The sequence below is a fragment of the Callospermophilus lateralis genome, chromosome 3 (assembly GCF_048772815.1).
Source record: "Callospermophilus lateralis isolate mCalLat2 chromosome 3, mCalLat2.hap1, whole genome shotgun sequence".
Classification (NCBI taxonomy): domain Eukaryota; kingdom Metazoa; phylum Chordata; class Mammalia; order Rodentia; family Sciuridae; genus Callospermophilus; species Callospermophilus lateralis.
In genome coordinates, this window is record NC_135307.1 from 46,406,376 (window position 1) to 46,430,245 (window position 23,870).

General features: G+C 36.2%; 1 protein-coding gene and 1 non-coding gene across 3 annotated transcripts in view; both read left to right on the top strand.

Annotated features, from left to right (window-relative positions):
- The window catches only part of Prorp (protein only RNase P catalytic subunit), a 135,434-nt gene that overhangs the window by 6,001 nt on the left and 105,563 nt on the right, over positions 1-23,870 (top strand). For both annotated transcript variants that reach the window (XM_076850190.2, XM_076850189.2), the window contains exons 3-4: positions 468-515; positions 1,302-1,434. In XM_076850190.2, coding sequence (XP_076706305.2) covers positions 468-515; positions 1,302-1,434 — 181 coding nt within the window. The remainder of the gene's footprint in view (positions 1-467; positions 516-1,301; positions 1,435-23,870) is intronic.
- On the top strand, positions 2,101-2,220 carry LOC143396143 (small nucleolar RNA SNORA31). Its single transcript, XR_013091018.1, has one exon. It is a non-coding gene; the product is annotated as a small nucleolar RNA SNORA31 (small nucleolar RNA).

Consider the following 23,870-nt stretch of genomic DNA (forward strand, 5'->3'; position numbering starts at 1 on the left):
ATATGAAATCTTTTATGATGGCATTCTCAACCTAATTAGGAATACAATACCTGATCTGTTAAATAACAGTGATCTATAAGAATATTATGAGAGATGAGAGAAATTATCCTGAGTAGGAGCACACTTTAGCAACTATGGAGAAGATTAGAGTTGAGTTTGATTTAGAGGTTGTATTACTAAGATCATCTGCTTTTTGTATAGCTCCAGTGAAGGTACATTTAGACTTGAAGAAGTTGAGGATTGGATTACAGGTGAACCAATAGGAAGGAGGAGACCCAGTGGAGGATACCATTTGCTCTTTAGCCCCAACACAGTATAGCAACCACTCTTGTAATTAAACCATTCTAGGGAAGTATCCTGATCCTTCAGAGTTATTACAGAGTTTCTAAACACAATGAATATCTTTCAATTCAGTAGGAATCTAATCCGATGATTTGATTCCTTTTTTTTTTTTTTTTTTTTAATAGTGTTCCTGGAAAACAATGGAAAGGACAATTCACCACAATCCAGAAAAGGTAAAAGATAATATTTATTTTTAACTTGTTTGATTCAGGGTTAGTAAGTTTTATTGCTATCGATTTGAAAATATGAAAGAACCCTTTAGGAAATAAGATAATTAAGAGTATGTAATAGGACTGGGGTTGTAGCTCAGTGGTTGTATGCTTGCCTAGCATGTGTGAGGCAATGGGTTCAATTCTCAGCACTGCATATAAATAAACAAAGGTCCATTGACAACTAAAAAAAAAAATAAATAATAAGAGTATATAATTAGAATGCCCCGGGAAAGAGCCATTATTTGCATATGGAGACTTTACAGTGCTCAAAATGTTTTTCCTTCCTGTTGGTACCATAAACCACTGTGAAGCCTTAGAGATGTTTGTACCTGGAGATTTGAGACACAGTTGTGTTTTAGGAACTACTTAAAAATTTTCATCCAATGCCTACCGTTTACTTTTTTGGGGGTTTTCTGGCACACTAATATGTGATATTTTCAGGCTTTCAAGAAATCAGATGCAGGCTGGGGTTGTAGCTCAGTGGCAGAATGCTTATCTCTCGCATGTGAAGCACTGGGTTTGACCCTCAGCACCACATAAAAATAAAAAAAGCAAAATAAAGATGTTGTACCCATGTATAACTAAAAAAAAAAAAAGAAGAAAAAAAGAAATCAGATGCATGTGATGATCAAAAATGTTTTCATGTTCTTTTCTATTACCTTTCACTTTATTTGTGCCTTAGAATTACTAATTTTAGAAAAAGTACTTTTCAAGAGCATTATTTAACTTAAAAAATTTTAATTACAGTGGTCAGTGTTCATGCTGTGGAAAAACCATGGAGTCTATTCATCTGAGTCCAGAAGAGTATGAATTTCTTAAGAGAAAAATCATAAGGGATGTAATAGATGGAGGAGACCAATATAAAAAGACAACACCTCAGGTGAGTCTAACAGTCTTTGTTTTATTCTTGGATTGCTTGTCTAGGGCAGGACCCAGCAATTCTTTCCCTATAAAGAATAGATAATAAATATTACATGGTTTCTGGGCTATAAATAGCTTTTTGATTCTGCTGTTGTAGTTAAAATAGGCATCGACAATATATAAACAAATGAATGTGGCTGTGTTCCATTAAAACTGTTCACAGAAACAAGCAATAGGCTGGATTTGGCCCATGGCCACAGTTGTCAACCTTTCAGAGATTACTTTAGAATTTCATAGAATAATTGGTTTATACTATCATCTATTGAAGTCAGTCCTGTTACATGTAGGTGTAATAGGTGCAAGTAAATTAAAAAGACAGATGCTTATTCTTTCTCTAAGTGCTTCCAGAAAACTTTTCAGTAAACTCCTATAAAAACAACTTTTCTAGTCAAGGTAGTTTGGGGTAACTTATTAAAATTGCTCACACATTTTCTTAACATTGAATTTGATTCGATAAGTCATATATAATAGTTTTTTCTTGCCAATCTTCAGTTCTTTATGATAGGTACTGAGATATTAAATTGAAGAGGGAGGATACTTTTGTATTGGTCATCCATGGGGATTATCTTTCTAAATTTTTTTTTTCTTCCTTTTATCAAGTAAAAATGAGAAGCAAAAATTGTTTTGGCATTCCCCTTGACTTTTCATTTTAATTTTTATAAAATATCCCTAGATAGGATACAAAGGAAAAATCTCTGCACTTTCTGTTTTTGTGGCAGTCCAGATTGAATTGGGGAATACATCTGTAGGAAAGAAGAAAAAAAAAATCTCCCTAGGTCATATGAAGACCTTTAAAGTCAAAATCTTGTCCACAAAAACAACATATCCATTTTATAGAATACCTTTTATCTAACTTTGTTGATAAGATGACAATTAACGTTTATTAAGTAACATTAAGTACATTAATTATCTTACATCTCATTTAATCCTTATAACTACCCTATAAGATACTATTTTATTATTATTTTCCATGTGGAGTCCTTTTCTTTCATCCCCCTGGAATTACCTGTTCCATCTATCAGGAATAAGTATGAGGAGAAGATAATACTTTAATTTCTGGTACATTGGGTTTTAGTACCAGCAGAAGATCCAGGACTTGGGGTCCAACTTGGAGAAGAGAACTACTGTTGGAGGTTTCAGGGGGCATCATCACTACAGTAAATTAAACCAAGGGTACCTTGCTAATAAAATCCAGGTCTGACTAACCCTAAAATCTTTGCCATCATACTCTTACAGTACAGTCCATAGATGCATATATACCTGACAGCCAGCTGATTGTCACAGCTATTAATACCTTGGGAATCTCTGACTTAAAAAAATTCCTGTGTGTGTGTGTGTGTGTGTGTGTGTGTGTGGTGTGCTGAGATTGAACCCAGGGCCTTGTGCATGCGAGGCAAGCACTTTACCAACTGAGCTATAGCCTCAGCCCAACAAATTCCCTTTTAGTATAACAAATGTCTATTGAGCACTCATGTGTGCTCAGATAAATACATGGTTGTATAAATCATGCTGGTTGTTATCAAAAACTTAACCCTTTCTGCTGTAGAATAGTGCATATTCTTTCCATTTTGCATCTTTTTATTTGGATGACATTTTTAATTCACAGAAAAAATGAAAAAATTAACAGAATGGACACCCACATACTTGGACACCTTCATCTAAATAACTGTTAATGTTATGCCACATTGGTTTTCTCTGTGTGTATGTGTTTATGAACCATTTAAAACTAAGTTGTAGGGGCTGAGGTTGTGGCTCAGTTGGTAGAGAATTTTCTTGCATGTGTGAGGCACTGGGTTTGATCCTCAGCACCACATAAAAGCAATAAATAAAGGTATAAGTAAGTTGTAGACATGAAGATCATTACCACACCCAGATCCTGTGACAGACTTTTTAAAGAAGTCTGGACAATTAATCTTGTATGGGGCTTCACAAATTGTTAAAATGCAAATTCTAATTTCATTGTTTGGAATGGGGCCTAGAAGTCTTATTTCAAACATATATTTCAAACAAGTTCCCAGTTGATGTGATTTTGGTCTTTGGACACATTTTGAATAGTGATTATAGGATGTCTAATTATCTGATTGCTTTCTTTTCATTAATTTGGTTTAAATGCCTTTGAATATACTATACACTCCCTTATTCTTTTTCTTTCATCCCTCTGGAATTACCTGTTCCATCTATCAGGAATAGGTATGAGGAGAAGATAATACTTTAATTTCTGGTATATTGGGTTTTAATGCCAGCAGAAGATCAAGGACTTGGGGTCCAGCTTGGAGAAGAGAACTACTGTTGGAGGTTTCAGGGGACATCATCACTACAGTAAATTAAACCAGAGGAATGCCTGAGTTCATCCAGGAAGAGAGTAGGAAGAGTAATGGGTTCAGAACTCGGTGGGTGTAGAATGGGGAGCACCAACATAGGATAAAAGGTCAAAAAGTAGTTCCATTTAGTAGACTAGTTAGAGCAACACAGACTGTTCAGTGCAGTGTAACAGACCCTCAAATTCCATCTGTCTCATTTTGAATTCCATTTAACATTCTTTGATTTTTATCCCAGAATAGTATTATATTATGTGGACATAAAAAGAAGATTCATATATTCATTCATTGGTTGATGAACATTCTCTTATTTGGGGGCCATTATGAATGAAGCTGGTCAGAATATTCTAATACAGGTTTTTGTACTTTATATTTTTGTATTAGTTCCCAGGACTGCCTTAACAAATTACCACAAATCGTGTGAATTACAATGACAGAAATTTATTCTCTCACTGTTCTGTAGGATGGGGGTCTGGAATTAAGGTGTTGCTAGGGCCATGCTTCTCCTGAAGACTAGGAAAGAACCCCTCCTTCCCTTTTGCTAGCTCCTGAAACTTTTGGCTCCTGGACATTGCTGGTGTTCCTTGGCTTTTAGCTGCACCATCCATTTTTTTCCTCTGTCTTCACATGACCTTCTTTGTGTATCTCTATCATCTCTTTTTATAAGAGCTCTAGCCATTGGATTTATAGTTTGCTCTAATCCATTATGACCTCATTATAAGTAATTGCATCTTCAAAGACTTTCTCCAAATAAGGTCACTTCCTGAGGTTTCTAGTGGGCATGAATCGTGAGGGAATACTCACTATTCAATCTACTACAGCTTTTTTTGTGACTATAGATAGGATCAGAATATTTGGGTCCTATGACAAGGGTATGTGTAATATTTTAAGAAACTGCCAACCTGATTTCTAAAGTGGTTGTAACATTTATATTCCTACCAGCAGTGTATGCATATTACAGTAGCTTCATATTATGGCCAATACTTAGTATAATCAATTGCCTCAACCTACATGGCCATTAATTCAAGAAACCAAATAGGGTGGTGAGGGGATGAAGAAAGGACAGACAAAAACACAAATAGAGAAAAAGCCAGGCCTCAGCGGTTCACTATCAACCCTGATAGGGAGATAGTGACCACGAACAAGCTTGGCATGTTTATTATATAATTTTTTTTCGGTGGACACAACAACTTTGTTTGTATGTGGTGCTGAGGATCGAACCCGGGCCGCACGCATGGCAGGCGAGCGCGCTACCGCTTGAGCCACATCCCCAGCCCTATTATATAATTTTTAACTTCAAAAGAATTTATTGTGAGGGCTGGGGTTGTAGCTCAGTGGTAGAGTGCTTGTCTTGCACATGTGAGGAACTGAGTCCAGTCCTCAGCACCACAAAAAGATAAGTAAAGGCATTGTGAGGAAAAAAAAAAAAGCATTTATTATGAGAAAGTTTCTTCAAGATAAACAGAACTGAAGTTGAGGGTATAAACAGCCCAATTAGAATTATCAGCTTGCTCCCATAATTCTCTATCCCCAAGCAGCTGGTGTCTGAACTTCTGGGTCATGAACTGATAATTTCTGTGGCTGGCACATTACCTCCTTTTGAACAGGGCATCACCACAGCCGCTGGGCAGTCTCAAATTGATGCCTTTGTTCCAAGAGTTTCCAAGATGGGCATTGCTTCTGCCACTGGACAGCCCAAGGACCATAATTCATTCACTGCTCCCAAAAGTCAGTCTCTTTAAGTTAAGCTATTCTAATAGCTGCAAAGTGGTATTATTATGATTTTAATTTACATTTTCCTAATGACTAATGTTGAGCATCTTTTTACATACCTAATTGCTGTCCACATATTTTCCTTGGTAAAGTGTTTGATAGATCTTTTGCCCATCTTAAAAATTGGGTGATTTTCTCACTGAGTTTTAAGAGTTGATTATAAGACTGGGAATGCAGTTTAGTGGTAGAGCACTTGCCTAGCTTGCACAAGGTTCTGGGTTTGATCCCTAGCATTGGGGAAAAAAAAAAAAAGTTTATGTATTTTAGATACAAGTTCTTTGTCAGATAAACATTTTGTAAATATTTCCTTTCAGTCTATGGTTGCCTTTTATTTTAATAACTTTAAAGATTTTGATTTGATGCTGGCATGGAGAGATCTTGACATTAGGATTTTCAAAAACTCCCAGGTGATTTAAAACTATAGCCAAGAACAACTGCTTATAATGTGAGATTTTAAAGAAACATTATATATGGCAGCTTCTTTTCTGTGGATAATTTCAGGGGGAAAGCTCAGTTACAGAAAGTAAATATTTACAGTTGTTTAGTGTACTTAGACAACACAGCCAGCAGATGGCAATAGGGTAACATATAAAAATTATTTTAGGTTATGGCCTAGTCAAATAGATTAAAGGATTAATGAATTTCTTTTAAACTGAAAGGTATCTAATCTCATTTTTGTTTAAATTAGGTTAGTGGTAGTAGGTAAAGATGAAAGCTATAGATGTGAATTTTAAGTGAACAAAGCAGAACTCCAAATAATTTGTGTCCACTAATTTAACTATATGAAATGACATCAATGAAGATCAAAAAGTTGATTTGAAGCTAGGGGGATAGTGTGAGTTTAATATTAATCAGGTTCTTTTCCCTATTGTTATCCTTTATTCTTAATATTAAATTACAAGTTTTTCCCCCTATATTCAGCTTCTCAGTTCTTGTGCCAGGCTCCACAGCACACACCTGTAATCCTAGCAACTCAGGAGACTGAGGAAGGAGGTTTGCAAGTTTAAGACCAGCCTCAGGAACTTAGTGAGACCTTGTCTCAAAATAAAAATAAATAAATAAAAATGGCTGAGAATTTGACTCAGTGGTAAGGCACCTCAGGGTTCAATCCTTGGTACAGACCCTTTTATATTCTTAAAACTTACTGAGAACTCCAGAGTGCTTTTGGTTTATACGGGTTTATATAAAAATATACTCTGAGAACCTTTAAAAATACATACTAATGCATTTTAAAAATATAAAAACTACCAACTGTTAACCTAAATGTTATTTCTTTTTATGGAAAATAATTATGTTCAAAACAAAATGGTGTGAATGAGAAGATTGGCATTGTCTTATTTTTTGCAAGTTTCCTTTATTACATGACTTAAAAGAAGACAGATTTTTTTTTTCTTTTTACAGTGAAAGATCTTATATTTAGAATTAGCCAACTGCACTCAGATGATCCCCATTTGTTGGCAACATAGATCAGACAGATGACCATAGACTTTCTTTTATACATCAGTCTTCATCAGGATGTTAATCTTGTCCATGTAAGTGTCATAGAGCTTCTTCACAGCCTGTTTGATTCGGTTGTTGGCTAGTGAACACAAATGTAGTTTGGGGTTCTTCTTCATGACCAACTCAGGTGAGGCGGAACTTGATGGCATAGTGGTCAAGCTTGATTATCCTAGGGGTGCTCTTTAAGTACATTTATGCTGCCTTGGGAGCATATCTTGGGCTGCTGGAATATAGGTGATGGCTAGATCTTTTGTGTGTGTAACAGCAGATGCTTTTTAACATTGCTTCTTAGACTTCAAAGCCATAACTTTTGATTCAGCTGTGAGGAGCAGGGTTTCCTACTGCACTTTGAGCATCTCAATGAAAAGGATCAACAGCTGGATTTTTGTATCCACTTATGTGTTCACTTTGTTATAGCATATTGTTTTAGTTGAAGTTATATTGTTTATTTGAACAAAAGAGATTCAGACTAAACAAAGGCAATGATTTCACTACTCAGCATATCTTCCATTTCATTTCTTCTGTTATTTTTTATTGAGACTTACTATTTCATCATCATTTTTCACTTCCAAAGTAGAGGTAGGTTTTTTCTCTTTATAAAGATAAATATATTTAAAATTACAAAAAACTTCAGTAGGAGCTAGGGATGTAGCTTAGTGGTAGAGTGTTTGCTTAGCATGCATAAGGCCCTGGGTTTGATCCCCAACACTGTACCTCCCCACAAAAAAAATGCAATCAAAATAGACAACCAGTGCCCATGTATGTTTTTAGTACATCAACATCACTCCATAATTTTTTTTTTTAGTTGTAGATAGATACAATATCTTTATTTATTTTTATGTGGTGCTGAGGATTGAACTCATGTGGAAGGCAAGCGCTCTACCACTGAGCTACAGCCCCAGCTCTTTTTTTTTTTTTTTTTTTTTTTTTTTTGAGGTACTAGGGATTGAATTCAGGGGCACTCTACTGCTGAGCTACATTCTCAGCACTGTTTATTTTTGTTTTGAGACAGAGTCTTGCTAAATTGCCTAGGCTGGCCTTGAATTTAGGATCCTCCTAAGTTTCTGGATTACAGGCATTTGGCACTGTACTGGCCAGCATGGGCCTTTAAATCCATGTCAGGCCATGTCACTCTTCTGTTTAAAACTCCTTAGTAGCTTTCCATCTAACTCAGAGTGTTTACAATGACCTGTGAGGCCCTTCACAATCTGGCCTCTGTTAGCCTCTCAGATCATACCCTGTTCCAGCCATACTGGACTCTTTAGTGTTTCTTGATCTTTCAGATATGCTTCTGCCCCAGGACTTTTGCACTTATTGTTTCTGCTTCATCCAGATATTAGCATAATTATTCATCTGTCTCCTTCAAGTCTTTTCTTACATGTTGCTGTCTTAGATGGCTTTTCCTGATCATACTATTTATGATTGCATGTGTACCCTCACCCCCACCCTAGCATTCCCTGTCTTCTGTACTTGCTGTATGTTTCTCCATGGCATGGAATTTTGTCTATTTTGAATGCTGCTGTATCCCCATAAGTTAATGGTAACTATGACATAAAGATGCTCAATTTGCTGATAAAATGAATAGAAGTTACCATTTTACTTTGTGCCAGGCACTGTACTAAGATCTTTGCATAAGTTTTCTCTAATTGTTATGACAATCCTTTAAGAAGGCAGCATCCCTTTTTTGTTAGACCTCAGAGTGTTTCAGTGAATTGTCAAGCAAAATTTGTAAGTAGCAGAAATACTAGAATCCAAATCTGTCTGATTCACAAATATGAGTTCTGTTCATTAAGCTCCTATATTCAAAATGAAAATATTGGACCATTTAAGAAATTTAGCAGGATACCTACTGTTTAATGTTATTTGTTTGATAAAGAAAGATATGTACTATATTTCTGGCAATTTTCATCATGGATTATCTTTACTTTAAAAGAATAAAATGAAAAGAGCATGCTTCAGTTACCTGGAGAACCTACTTATATGTAGAACACATCATTACCCCAAATAAAGATAGAAAAGACTATTCTGTCAGAGAAGATTGGGCCAATGTCCAGCACGTCTTCTGGCTGTGTGATTTTGACTTCCTAACTGTTGCCAGGCAACTTAATTATCTGTTAACAAAAGTAACATAAGATTGGATATTGTAATGGAAGCAGAGATGAGAGTGGAGCCCTGAAGACAACAGAGTAGAATAGAAGTTGTGATTTAGGTGAATGAAAGTTCAGAGCCTGCATAGTGTCAGTTTGAAAGGAAAAGGGACATCAAATCATTATTGTGGTTTCAGTGGTATGAAGCTCTTTTTGAAAAGAATTTCTTTATTAGAGCATCATAACTATGCATAGTAATTAGGTTTATTTAGACAAAATCATACATGCAAGGAATTTGATTTCAAGCCCCTCTTCCCCCATTTCCTCCTTCCTCCAATTCTCCCTCCTCTATTAAACTTCCTTTCTTCTACATATACATATAAGTGAAATTCCCTTTGGTATCTTTATATATGCATATAACATGATTTTGTTAAATTAATTCCATTTATCTTCCCATTTTGCCTTCCTCCCTCTTGTTCTACTTCTACTCCACTGATGTCTCCTTTATGATACCCAATTCCCTCTTCCACTGCCTAGTATGAAGCTCTTTTGATAACCTCTCAACTTTTCCTTAATTTCTGAAGGGAGAGATTCCAAGTTTTTGCATGTTGAGCAGAGCACATGATACCTCTTTATTAACCAGCATACTTTTTAGCAAACAATCTGATTTCTTTTTTTAAATGGAAATTATTATTTTTTAAATACCTTTGTTTTATTTATTTATTTTTATGTGGTTGTGAAGATTGAACCCAGGGCTTCACATGTGCTTGGCGATAACACTACCACTGAGCCACAAACCCAGCCCCACAAGCTGATTTCTTAAGTTTTTTTTTTTTTTTTTTTTTTTAATATTTTTAGTTGTAGACAGACACAATACCTTTATTTTGTTTATTTAATTTTTTTTTTTTTTTTTTTTTTTTAATGTGGTGCTAGGGTCCATATGGAACCCAGTGCCTCATGCTTGCTCGGCAATCACTCTACCACTGAGCCACAACCCCAGCCCCTTAAGCTTTTTTAAAAATTTTTTTTTAGTTTTTTATAGTCAGACACAATAGTTTTATCTTATTTATTTATTTTTATATGGTGCTGAGGATTGAACCCAGTGCTTTGAACGTGCTATGGGAGCACTCTACCCTGAGCCACAACCCCAACCCCTCCCTTAAGCTTTTTTGACTAGTGATTGTTCTTCAAGATTTAAAGAAACAGAAAATAGAGAAATTAAGAATTTGGTACATGACATTATCAAAATTGAATCAGATCAACCAACTAGAGTGAACTACTAATTGAAAGAAAATAAGGGAACAGAGAAATATGTTAAATTATATACCTCAAGAGTACAATCAGCCAGATATGGTGGCACACACCTGTGATCTTAGCAGCTTGGGAGATTGAGACAGGAGAATCACGAGTTCAAAGCCAGCCTCAGCAATTGTGAGGCGCTAAGCAACTCAGACCCTGGCTCTAAATAAAATACAAAATAGGGCTGGGGATTTGACTCAGTGGTCGAGTGCCCCTGAGTTCAATCCCCAGTATAAAAAAATGGACAATCACCAAATCCATTGTGGGAAACTACAAGATAAACAACCCAGTTTCTTCCAGTAAATCAATTGCAAGAAAAAGAGAAGCAAGAACCTATAGATTGAAATTTGAGATGTGGCAACTATCTGCACTATCTAGACCAAATTGGGTTCACAGTTCCTGATTTGAAAAAATCAGTCAAAGAACTCTGAATACCAGTTATTGGGAACTATTGAGAAGTTATTGTTGATTTTTACTTAGAGGTACTAATGTTAGTGAGCTAAAACTCATATTTCAGAGCTAAACACTGAAGTGTTTATGGGTGAAATGATGTGATGTCTTGAGATATGCTTCAAAAATTAGTGAGAAAATGGGGAAGCACGCCTGTAATTCCAGCAACTTGGGAGGCTGAGGCAGGAGAATTGCAAGTTCAAGGCTAGCCTCAGCAATTTAGTGAAACTCCGTCTGAAAATAAAAAATGAAAAGGGCCGGGAATGTGGTTCTATGGCTAAGTGCCCCTGGGTTCATTCTCAGTACAAAAAATAAAAGCGGGAAATAGGGAATAGAATAAATGGGGTTACATATGAAATAAGATTGATGTGAGTTAATAAAATTTTATAGGTTCATGGACATTTATCATGTTATTCTGTTTTCTTTTGTATGTTTGAGATTTTCATATAAAATATTTTTTAAAAACTGATATTAAAACATACATTTTCAGAATAAAAGTTATGAAGAGGGAGATTATAAAACAGTGCATCCTTAGTGGTTGTCATGCAGAGGCAACATCTTTTTATAGTACATTTTCTCAGCTAACTATAGTAAGTATATACTTATTATAAAAGAAGAAAACAGTTAAGAAATGTCACTGCAGAATGAAAGTCTTTAAGCAAGGAATATTTTCAAGATAACTGAAAATTGTTATGACATTTGCACATGGTAATTGTTTCTTTTTCCATTTTTGAAATGCACAAGAGATGAAATTTCTTATTAGAGTAGAACAGCTCATTTAGATTCAGAGTCAACTCTATAGAGATTTTTCCTATTGTACTGCATTGCTATTGCTTTGCAAAAGAATTATTAATATTTGCTCTGGAATTAGAGAAAAAGTCCTATACTTGTTAATCTATTGTATAGTGAAAACACTGTAGCTATTGTGGCAGTCTGGAATGTTCCAATATGTAGCTACCCCTGCTTTTAGCACAGATGGCAACTGCAGATTGATTCTGGTTTGGCGAGGCCTTCCATGAAGGGAAATTTGAACCTGAGAGCTTCTGTCCTCAATAGTGCTAATTGGGAGTTGTGCAGTAAGGGGATTTCCACTCTTTGTTAAAAAGGATCTCGAGGCACATTTCCTCTGTGTTTTTCCATTTTCCTCAGCTGTGAAGCAACTGCAGGGAAGTAAAATGTGATTTCCTTCATTTGGGAGTGCCAGCTTTTATTTTGGAGACTAATAATTGGAAGAGTGGAATGTGCATGGATTGAGTTACTTGTAGGACGGATTTAAACACTAGGTTTGTTTTGTTTTTCTCTAATTGGTTTACTGCATTTGTAATGACAGTGGATTTGCTCAGATGATTTGAATTAGCAAGTAACTTAGATTGTCTCAAAAACAAGTATCTCTCTTAATGGACCACTTCTTAAATTAATAGTATGATTCTTTGCAAGGAGTTTGGAAAAAAACAAGAATGATAAAATTATATTCTGTCATATTAATAAAAACACTGTAGTTCCTTTTCAGGTTCATACTGTATAAATGCTTATTTTTTTGGTTGAACTGATGATTTACTCTGCAAAATTATCTAAAATGAGAGAAGTGGCCAGAGGATATTTTTCAGGAAAACATAAGACCCTATCAAGTACTGTGCCCAGGTACAATGTCAGTGGGAAATGAAGAGAACTTATTAGTAGAGTAGATGTCAGGAGCCATTATTAGACTTTAGGTGAAAGATCTTAACATAAATTATTACCTTTCTTGTACTTACAGTCAGTATCCCATATGTCAGTTAATTGTGGTTCTTACCCCCCCGCCAAAAAATATATATATATATTTTTAGGGGCCTGTACTATATTTAATCATGGACCAGATCTTAGAGACAGAAACTTTTGGTGTGATTTCTTCCCAAGTCACTCACCATTGTGTTTATGGTATAAGGCTTCTACAACACCTATAGTTAGAGAAACTTCATATGGCTATTAAAAAACAAGAACTGGTTATTATTAAATATCAAAATACCTGACAGATCACTTTCAGAATTACAGAACTGAATGATCATATCCAAGGCATAGTATTCATTCTTCCCGTCAGCTATGGGATCAGTGAAGCTAAACTAATATTTTTTTATACCGGAAGGGAGAATGAAAAAGGGGTGCTTAACTATTAGCCACATCCTCAGTCCTTTTTAATATTTTATTTAGAGACAGGGTCTTGCTGAGTTGCTTAGGGCCTCGCTAAGTTGCAGAAGCTAGCTTGAACTCACTAAACTGGCTTCTAAACTAGTATTTAAGTCCAAATGTAAGTTTACTTTTTTTTTTTTTTTAATTGGCACTGGGGATTGAACCCAGAGGTGCTTTATTACTGAGCTATATTCCAAGTCCTTTTTATTTTTTATTTTGAGATGGGGTCTTGCCAAGTTGCTGAGGCTGGCCTTGAACTTGCAATCCTACTGCCTCCGCCTCTCAAGTCACTGGAATTAAATTTACATTTACTTTCATTATATTGGAATAAAACTTTTAAGTAGAGTATTGCTGTTAGTAAAGGAATGATAATGGATTTTGAGGGGAGAGGGAAGAACTGTAACTCTTTGTTAACTTATTTTGTGATTCAACCCTGGCAGTTTCAGGTTTTATTACATTGGATTCTGAACCTACAGAAATTTTGTGAAAGTTTGTATAAATATGGGTGCAATGTTTCAGGTGGATTATGAATGAATGAATAGTCATCCATCATACATATATCCAAGGTAAAATTAGGTGACTTAACTGAGGACATTGAAATTTAGCAGAAAATGGCCAGCTTCAGAAGAAACAGGTACAATATATTTTAGCATATATATTTTATTTTCTTTAGGCCCCCAGAATTCCTAATGGGGCTGAGCAGCTGCCAATGGCATTGTATACCCAAGGTGGGATTTCTGTACCTTAACTCACACAGCATCACAGACCTTTTATATTTAGGCTTACACCTCTCTGTTCACAAACACTATAATTTGCAAGCCCCCTTTAAGAGGATTTTTTTCAATAGCAGGCTCCTAGTTTTTTAAGCCAAACTTCTTGTTTTCTCCTTACTAGGAGGAAAGAAAACTGTCAGGAAACCCATCTTCCTCCAGTGAGAGCTTATGTTTTTCTGGGTGAAGACGAGCCTTTATCAGTGATCCTAATGGGATTTTTTCCTTCAACCTTAGTTCTACTGTCTTGTCCCAGTAACTCCCAAATTGTTTTCTTTCATCCTGGCTACTCTTTAAATGCCATAACTGTGTAGCCAATTGCTTATGAGACATTTCTAATACACCATTATGAACTCAAATTCAGTATATCAAAAAGCTTCGTAATGCTTCTTCTTTTGTAGCTCCCAGTACTACCATTGAGTCTTCCTTCTCTGCCATCTAGACTGAAAAGATTAAAGCTGATTTTGTCTCTCTAATCCTTAATCTTGATATCTAATCGTCACTAATCCTATTGTGCTGAATTTCTCATGTCTGCCTCTGCTGTTCCATTTCCACTAATTCCATCTTGTCTAGTTCTTTAGTATCTCACCCTCAGTTACCGGATTATTCCTAACAGGTTTCCTTATGTACACACTCCACTTGTCCTTTTCCCCACACTATTGCCAAGTCAATGTTTTCAAAACTCTGATTTAATTATTTTACTCACCTGCCCCAAAATCTTCACGTTTCCTCATTCTTATCCTGAAAGTGACTTCTCAGTTTGGCCAGGATCTTTCAGACCCCCTCTCTTAGTACTTTCCTACACAAACATTTGCTCCAGGCAGCACTAGCTACTTACCAGGTCTGAACTGTTTTCTATTTTTTTCCTCTTTTTCCTTTCATCAAAAATGTACTTTAAGGGCTGGGGCTATAGCTCAGTGGCGTAGTGCTTGCCTAGCATGTGTGAGGCACTGGGTTCAATCCTCAGCACCACATAAAAATAAAAAACAAATAGAATAAAGGCATGCTGTCCATCTACAACTACCCCCCCCCAAAAAAAAAGTACTTCTACCTCCCGATCATGTTTTTCCATCAAGATTATCTCAAGTACATTTTCTGTGACTTCTGTAGTCTTCATTTATCTTTTCTTCTTTTCAACTTGTAGCATTTATTAATCTTGGCACACAATTGACTAATAATTCTATACTATGTGTTCTTGTAGTGTTTAATTTAGTTTTTCACATCAGTATCTATTTTTGATTCAACTACATTAGAGAAACTCTTTAAGGAACAGAACACCTTTTTTGAATTTTCTACAGTGCTTGGCATCCAGTAAATGTGCAATAAATATTGTTATTTATACAGCAAATAGTCAAATGTTGGCACTTATGATGTCATAGCTATCATTATTCAATTGTTTCACCTGATCTTTATAATAAATTTGTGGGGGAAGGAGTATTTTTTTCTTACCTTACATATGAGGAAAGTGAGGCTCAGAGAAGCTTAATAACTTGCCAAAACTACACAACTTAAGTGATGAATGCTAGGATTCAAACCCAGATCTTTGGACATAGTAACATATACTGTTAAGTCTTCACCTGTAATTCTGCTTCTCATTAGATTGATGTATAATTAATACTTCACTTGCTGTTACTTATTTAACTATAGTAGCAGAAGAAAAGATGTACAAATGTGGATTAGTAGTAATTGCTAGCAGGAATAATGAAATATTTGTAAATTGTGTCAAAGTTCACATAGAATTTCCCTTAATCTTTTTGATTACTGGCAGAATGACTCATCTTCAAGTTGTGAGTTGCTCTTGAGTTATTCAGTTATTTGTATAAGTTAGACATGGGAGGGAAAACCACCGATGAAGTATATAAGACACGTCATTTGAGCTAATGAGTGTTCCCAGGATATCTCCAAGATCTCTACCTGAATATTCTTTTTTTAAATAATCTTTTTAAAATATTTTTTAAGTTGTCAATGGAACTTTATTTTATTTATTGATATGCGGTGCTGCGAATCAAACCCAGTGCTTTACACATGCTAGGCAAGTGCTCTGCCACTGAGCCACAACCCCAGCCCTACCTGAGTATTCTTGTCTCTTCCATTAACTGCTTTTTCTCTCTAGTTTTGGTTTTAAGAGTAAAATCAGTTCCTATTTCCTTTTTGATTTCCACATGGACAACTTTCAGAGCCTACTTTCTTACTCTGAAGGTACACAAAGATTTATTATATGTTTATTTCACAAGAGTCAGATTTAGTTTTATTGAATTTAGGCATAAGAAATTCCAAGAAAATCTTCCCTTTTTTATTCTCCCTTCTCTGTGCCTATCTCTGTTTTTATTTATTTAATTTAAAGTGAACAAAAACCCAAACCATTTTTTTTTCTTTTAAAATCAGCATTATATGGGCTGGGGATGTGGCTCAAGCGGTAACACACTTGCCTGGCATGCGTGCGGCCCGGGTTCGATCCTCAGCACCACATACAAACAAAGATGTTGTGTCCGCCAAGAACTAAAAAATAAATATTAAAAAAAAATTCTCTCTCTCTTTCAAAAAAAAATCAGCATTATAATTGAATACAGAAAATGGTAAGTTCCACTTTGTGTCTATAAGCATGTTTAAAACTTTGATCGCTTTTGCAATTATGACTGGTATATTGTTTTTGCTTTATTTAAAAAAAATAGCTCATTTACCTCAGTGAAGTCATGAGTAAATGCCGCAGTCTGGCTGAGCACAAAATCACGAGCCACTCAAGCAGGAACAAACTTTATTTTTTGAAACTGCCGCCAGTGCCCCATACGTTCCCGGGAAGATTGCCAACTGACACACGCGGCGTTCTCCCGGATCCCAAGAGGAAGTTCCTCCTCCGGAATTCCCTCCTGCCGCACTTCCCCAACCAATGGGAACTCTCCAGGAGTCCCATAGCAGGCGGGGGTGAACAGCAGGAGTCCGATATCCATATGAATGCAAATCTTAACATAATCATATCATCTCAATGGCTTGCTGGCATCACCTTTCAACCAAAAATGCCATGCATCATATTACTTGGCTGTGGCTCTTAGCAAGTAAACTAGAAATTGGAAATAGAGATTCTATTTATGTAGTTACTAACTTGATCTTCTTTCCCTCTGCATCTTAGTTTTTTCACAGGATCATTTTGAGGATAGTTCAAAAGACATATATACATTGTAAAGCAGAAAGTAATCTCTCAAGATGCAGTTCAGATACTCCCCATACTTGATTTAGGAACCATGTATACATGTGTACTATAAGGGTAATGGATCTAGTCTCAATAGAGCTCTCTGAAAGGGACAGATTGAATGGTCTCTTTGGCTCCTGAAACAGAACACCTGGTAATGTAGACATGCTTTTCTTACTGAGATGTAGACATGCTTCTCTTACACATAGGGAGGCAGTTATGAAGACAGGAAATGTATTTGTCAGCAACAGAAAGCAGGGAAAGTTGTTTTCCTGATATCCTGTGTTAAAACCCAAAGAATTATAAATGGTGGCAAACAATTGATAAAATTTCTGTTTTCACTAACTTAAAAGCAAATATAGGGGCTTTTTGTAATGTAGACTTTTTGTAGTCAATCATTTATTTATTTATTGGTACTGGGAATTGAACTCAGGGGCACTCGACCACAGAGACACATTTTTGTATTTTATTTAGAGACAGGGTCTTACTGAGTTGCTTAGTGCCTTGCCATTGCTGAGGCTGGCTTTGAACTCATGATCCTCCTGCCTCAGCCTCCCAGTCTGCTGGGATTATAGGTGTACACGACCACATCTGGCCAAATCATTTAATTTTATTGAGTTTTTACACTAGTCCTCTGAAGTAGGTATTAATAGTCCCGTTTTATACCCAAAGGCCAAAAAAGTGAGATGACTTGACTCAGGTCATATAAGTTAATGCATAGCCATTAACTAGGTCATATAAATTAATGGATAGGAGAGAAGGCAGACCCAGATGGGCTTATGGCTAGTAAAGACTTCTTTAGTATCCTCATAGCTCTACTGATGGCTTATGCATGTGTCTGAGCAGAACAGTAATGATATGAAATCCAAAGTTATTGTGAAAGGAAGCATTTTCAGTTTGGTCAGTTTTTCAGAATGAAGAATGAAAAAACCTATAAAGAGTTTTTAAAAGAGTTCTGGGAAACCCTGTGTGATTGCTTTTCTTTGGGAATTCTTTTTGAGTGGTGGTCTATGAATAGGATCTCTTTGCATAGTGCAGTAGTGCCGTGAATAGTTCTATCTATGTAGTACTCAACTGCACATATAAATGTGTGTGTGTGTGTGTGTGTGTGTGTGTGTGTGTGTATTTCTTTGTATAGTGCTCAATTTTTCTTCAGGCCATTTCTTACTCTTATTTGAAAAAAGAAGTGTTTATGTTCTGATTTCTTTTTGAAAAGGGTTTCAGTGAGTCTTGTTTGTGCAATATTTTAATTTTGTTTTGTTTGAGGACTGCATAGTAAAAGGACTTTAGAATATTAAATTTCCTTCTGAGGAAGGAGAGAAGGTAGGCATTATGTAGTTCCTTTAGCATAGCTTCCTGGTTGCTTGTGTAGCTTAGGGGATTTCCAGGATGTGTAAGCAATGTATGAACTCCTTGAACTGAAAGTAGAATTAAAAAAAACAAAACAAAACAAAAAATGTGGTTAACAGCATTTGGAAGTTTGTAGTATCCAGGTCTTATTATTGCCTTTCTTTTGTCTGATTTGTTTCTTTCTAATTTATTTGTTGTTGTTGTTTTGGGTGTGTGTGTGTGTGTGTGTGTGTGTACCAGGAATTGAACTCAAGGGCACTCAACCACTAAGCCACACCCCCTATTTTGTATTTTATTTAGAGACAGGGTCTCACTAAGTTGCTTAGTGCCTCACTTTTTTTTTTGGTGATGGTGCTAGGGATTGAACCCAAGGCCTTGTGCATGCACTCTACCAACTGAGCTATATCCCCAGCCCCGTTTTTTGAGGAATCTCCATGCTGCTTTCTAGAGTGATTGCATCAATTTGCAGTCCCACCAGCAATGTATGAGAGTACCTTTTCTGCTGCATCCTTGCCAACATTGTTACTTGTATTCTTGATAATTGCTATTCTGACTGGAGTAAAATGAAATCTTAGAGTACTTTTAATATGCATTTCTCTAATCGCTAGGGATGTTGAAAATTTTTCCATATATTTGTTGATCATTTGTATTTCTTCTTCTGAGCAGTGTATGTTCAGTTCCTTTGCCCATTTATTGATTGGGTTGAGCCTTTTGAGTTCTTTGTATATCTGAGATTAACACTTTATCTGAGATGCAGGTGGCAAAGATTTTCTCCCATTCTGTAGGCTGTCTCTTCAAGAGCTTGATTGTTTCCTTTGCTGCAAAGAAGCTTTTTAGTTTGATGCCTTCCCATTTATTGATTTTTAAAAAATATTTAGTTTTAGTTTTAGGTGGACACAATATCTTTATTTTTATGTGGTTCTGAGGATTGAACCCAGTGACTCATGCATGTTAGGAGAGCACTCTACCACTGAGCCACAACCCCAGCTCCAATTTATTGATTTTTTATTTTACTTTTTGTGCTTTAAGAGTCTTGTTAAGGAAGTCAGTTCCTGAGCCAATATGTTGGACTGTTGGGACTACATTTTCTTCTAGTATGTGCAGTATTTCTGGTTAATTCCTAGGTCCTTGATCCACTTTGAGTTTTGTGCAGGACGTGAGGGTTTAAATTTCATTTACTATATATGGATTTCCAGCTTTCCCAGCACCATTTGTTGAAGAGGCTATCTTTTGTATATTTTTGGCACCTTTGTCTAATATGAGATAACTGTATTTTTGTGGGTTTGTCTCTTTATATTCTGTTCTATTCCATTGGTCTTCTTGCCTCTTTTGGTGCCAATATTGTGGCCTCCCCCCACCCCTATAGCTCTGATGTATAATTTAAGGTCGTATAGTGATGACTCTCATTTCACTTTTCTCATTAAGGATTGTTTTGGCTGGGCGTGGTGGAACATGCCTGTAATCCCAGTGGCTCATGAGGCTGAGACAGGAAGATGGTGAGTTTCAAAGGCAGTCTCAGCTAAAAACAACTCAGTGAGACCCTGTCTCTAAATAAAATACAAAAAAGGGCTGGAAATTTGGCTCAGTGGTTGAGTGCCCCTGAATTCAATCCCCCCCAAAGTGGAGGGGATTGCTTTGCCTATTCTGGGCCTCTTATTTTTCCAGATGAATTTCATGACTGCCTTTTCTATTTCTGTGAAGAACACCATTGGAATTTTGATGGTGTTCTTGCATTGAATCTGTATAGTCCTTTTGTTAATGGCTAATTTGACATTATTAATTCTGCCAAAGAACATGGTGGTGGTGGTGGGAATTCTTTCCATCTTCTAAGGTCTTCCTCAGTTTCTTTAGTGTTTTGTAGTATTCATTGTAGAGGTCTTTCACCTTTTTTGTTAGGTTGATTCCCAAATATTTTATTTTTAGGCTTATTGTGAATGGATGGTTTTCCTAATTTCTCTTTCAGCTGTTTTGTCATTGGAGTGTAGGAACACAATTGATATATGGTTCTTAATTTTGTATCCTGATCCTTTTTCTGAATTCATTTATGAGTTCTAGATTTTTCTGGTTTTTTGTTTGTTTGTTTGTTTTTTGGTTATTCTACATATAGAAGCATGTCATCAGCAGACAGATTGATTTCTTCTTTTCCTATTCATATCTCTTGAATTTCCCACTCATAGACATGCTTTGGCTACAGTTTTTCTCCACTTAGAATGATGTTGCCATTGGGTTTGTCATATGTAGTTTTTACAATGTTTAGATATATTCCTTGTGTCCCTGTTTTTTTCTGGAATTTTAAACATGAATGGATGCTGTATTTTGTTCAGTGCTTTTTCTGCATCTATTCAGATATTTATGTGATTATTGTCTTTAAGTCTATTTATGTAATGAAGTATGTTTATTGATTTCTGTTTGTTGAACCAACCTTGTATCCCTGGGATGAAACCTTTTGATCATGGTGAGTGCACTATCTTTTTAATGTGTCTTTGTATATTTGGAGTCTTCTATGCTTCCTATATTTGATTTTCCATTTCATTCTTAAGTTTTAGGAAATTTTCTGTTATTATTTAATTGAAAATATTGTGTATTCCTTTAGTTTTCCTTCAGAGCCTTTATTTAGTCCTTTGAATCTTAAATTTGACCTTTATGTTATGCTATATTTCTTTTTCTTTTTTTTTAGAGAGAGAGAGAGAGAGAATTTTTTAATATTTATTTTTTAGTATTCGGTGGACACAACATCTTTGTTTGTATGTGGTGCTGAGGATCAACCCCGGGCCTCATGCATGCCAGGCGAGCACGCTACCGCTTGAGCCACATCTCCAGACCCATGCTATATTTCTTGAAAATTCTTTTCATGGTCTCTGAACATCTTTTCTCAATGATCACCTTTATTTTTAAGATTATATACTTTGTATTCACTGCCTGAAACTCTGTCTTCCAAGTGATCTAGTCTATTGGTGATACTTTCAATTGAGGGTTGTTTTTTTTTTTTTTTTTAATTTTTTAGTTGTAGTTGGACATAATACCTTTATTTAATTATTTTTATGTGGTGCTGAGAATCGAACCCAGGGCCTTACACATGCTAGGTGAGCACTTTACCTCTGAGCCACAACCCCAGCCCTTTCTTTTGAGTTTTTAATTTGTTTATTGATTCCTTCATTTCAGGGATTTCTTTCTTTTTTTTTTTTTTTTAAATGATGGTGTGTCTTTTTTTTTTTTTTTTTTAAGAGAGAGAGAGAGAGAGAATTTTTTAATGTTTATTTTTTAGTTTTTGGCGGACACAACATCTTTGTTTGTATGTGGTGCTGAGGATCGAACCCGGGCCGCACACATGCCAGGCGAGCGCGCTACCGCTTGAGCCACATCCCCAGCCCAATTTCAGGGATTTCTGATTGATTCTTCAGGATCTCCATCTCCTTGTATTTTCTCTCCGATTTCACTCCTTACATCGTCTTTTACCTCAAGATCAGATTAATTATGATCCTTCTAAATTCTTTCACTGACATTTCTTCCAATGTGGTGCCCATGGAATCTGTTGTTGAGGCACTCTGGATTGTTTGGGACAGTTTGTTCCCTGCTTTTTCATATTGTTTGTGTCTACCCATCTATCCGAATGGATCTGAACAGCAGTGTTTCTACTTGTATGAACTTATAGTGTCCCTGTTGGTTTCTAGTACCTCATAGTTTAGGGGAAGCCAAATAATGTCAATGACCTATGTTATACAATATATAGCAATAAATGAAGTGCTTGGTTCATTTTATAACATCTATAGTATTAATTGGCACAATAAATACAATTGGTAGAATCAGCAATTGCCAACAGTAAAACAATAAGTGACCATATATTATGTCTGGCATAAAATCAAACAATAGCTATTATCTTTTACTTCCTTAGTATTAATTATTACTATAGTATTGGTGGTGGAGTCTGACATTATATAAATTAATTAGTGCTAAGAGATTTTAAGAACAGAGTTAATTAAGAGGAAAGAAGAGGAAGGAGGGTAGAAAGAGGTTTGCAATTTCAATAAGTGAATATGGGAAATGCAAAAGCAAGTAGGTTAGCTATGAGCAGGGAGGAGAAAAATAAAAGAAAAAAATTAAAGGAAGAATGAAAGAGAATAATAGAATTTGGTTGTTAGCTAGTGAAAAGGGAAACAAGGGGAACAGAATATTGAAGAGGAAAAAAAACAAAATCTAACTATACTAAACAAAACTCCTAACACTTCACAGATAGAGCAAGGAAAAATAATTACCTTTGAAAAAATGCTAGAAATGAGAAAAACAGAAACAAATGTGTACATGTGTAAATGTCTATGAATCATTCAGCACTAGAAAAAAATTAAGAAAAAAAAAAAGAATCTTGATTAAAAAACGTAAGGAGTCATTTCCACTGCAGTGAACAAAAAAAATCAATGGCAGTAATATTTCGTTATCTGTGCCCAAATGTCTTTCTTTCCATTTCTGTTTCTTCTTGAATTATATATTGGGTGCAAGACTAGGGGATGCCAGTTGTTGACTCCTTTCTTTTTTGTGTGTTGCTCACCGAGATGCCAGTTGGAGTTTAAAAACCTCTCCTTTCCTTCTTTGAGGTAAGAAGTTTCAATGGGCAATGCTGTCAGCTCCTCTACAGGGTGAAGCTACTTCACTTCTCTGAGAGCAGTTTCGTGTAGGAGGAACTATTGGGGACAGGGCAGCTTAGGTCTAGTGAGGTCCCAGGTACTTTATTAAGAAGCTAGTTACCTGAAGATATTAAATGAACGCACCTTTAGAGCATGTCAGATGCCATACAATACTGGGAGACTGTACCCCAGGCGTCTCCTTAGGGATCCATTCATAAGATGGGGAAGCCAGTCTCACGCTGTTTCTGTTGCTTATGGGTACCACCCTTCACGGCTTTCCGGAGTCTGCCCCAAAGCGCAATCGTACCTGCCAATTTAGGTTTCTGATCCACTGTAGGTGATCCTACACTCTTGTGGCACACCCACCCATTCAGATTCTTGAGCCTCTCACGGTCAGTTTCCAAGAGCAAATACCCACCCATTTCCCAGTCCACAGAACTGGCCCTGCAGGCCCTGGACTCAAAGTGGGGAGGGAACTGGATTCTCCCCAACCTCTCCAACCTATATTCCCCCCACAATATGCTCTTTTTTTTTTAAAGAGAGAGTGAGGGAGAGAGAGAGAGAGAATTTTATTTTAATATTTATATTTTAGTTATCCGCGGAAACAACATCTTTGTTTGTATGTGGTGCTGAGGATCCAACCTGGGTGCTTGCATGCCAGGCGAGCGCGCTACCGCTTGAGCCACATCCCCAGTCCCCCACAATATGCTCTTTGTGCCAGATTATCTCTGGATTTTGCCAGGCTCAGATTAGGTCATGTGACTAGTGCTTGTCTGTATTGTATATTAGAGCCAGCCCCTTTTTTCCCAGATTTGCATTCTCAGTTCCTGTATTCACTGGCCTCCGCAGTGCTGTAGGCTCAAAATGACTCCTGCC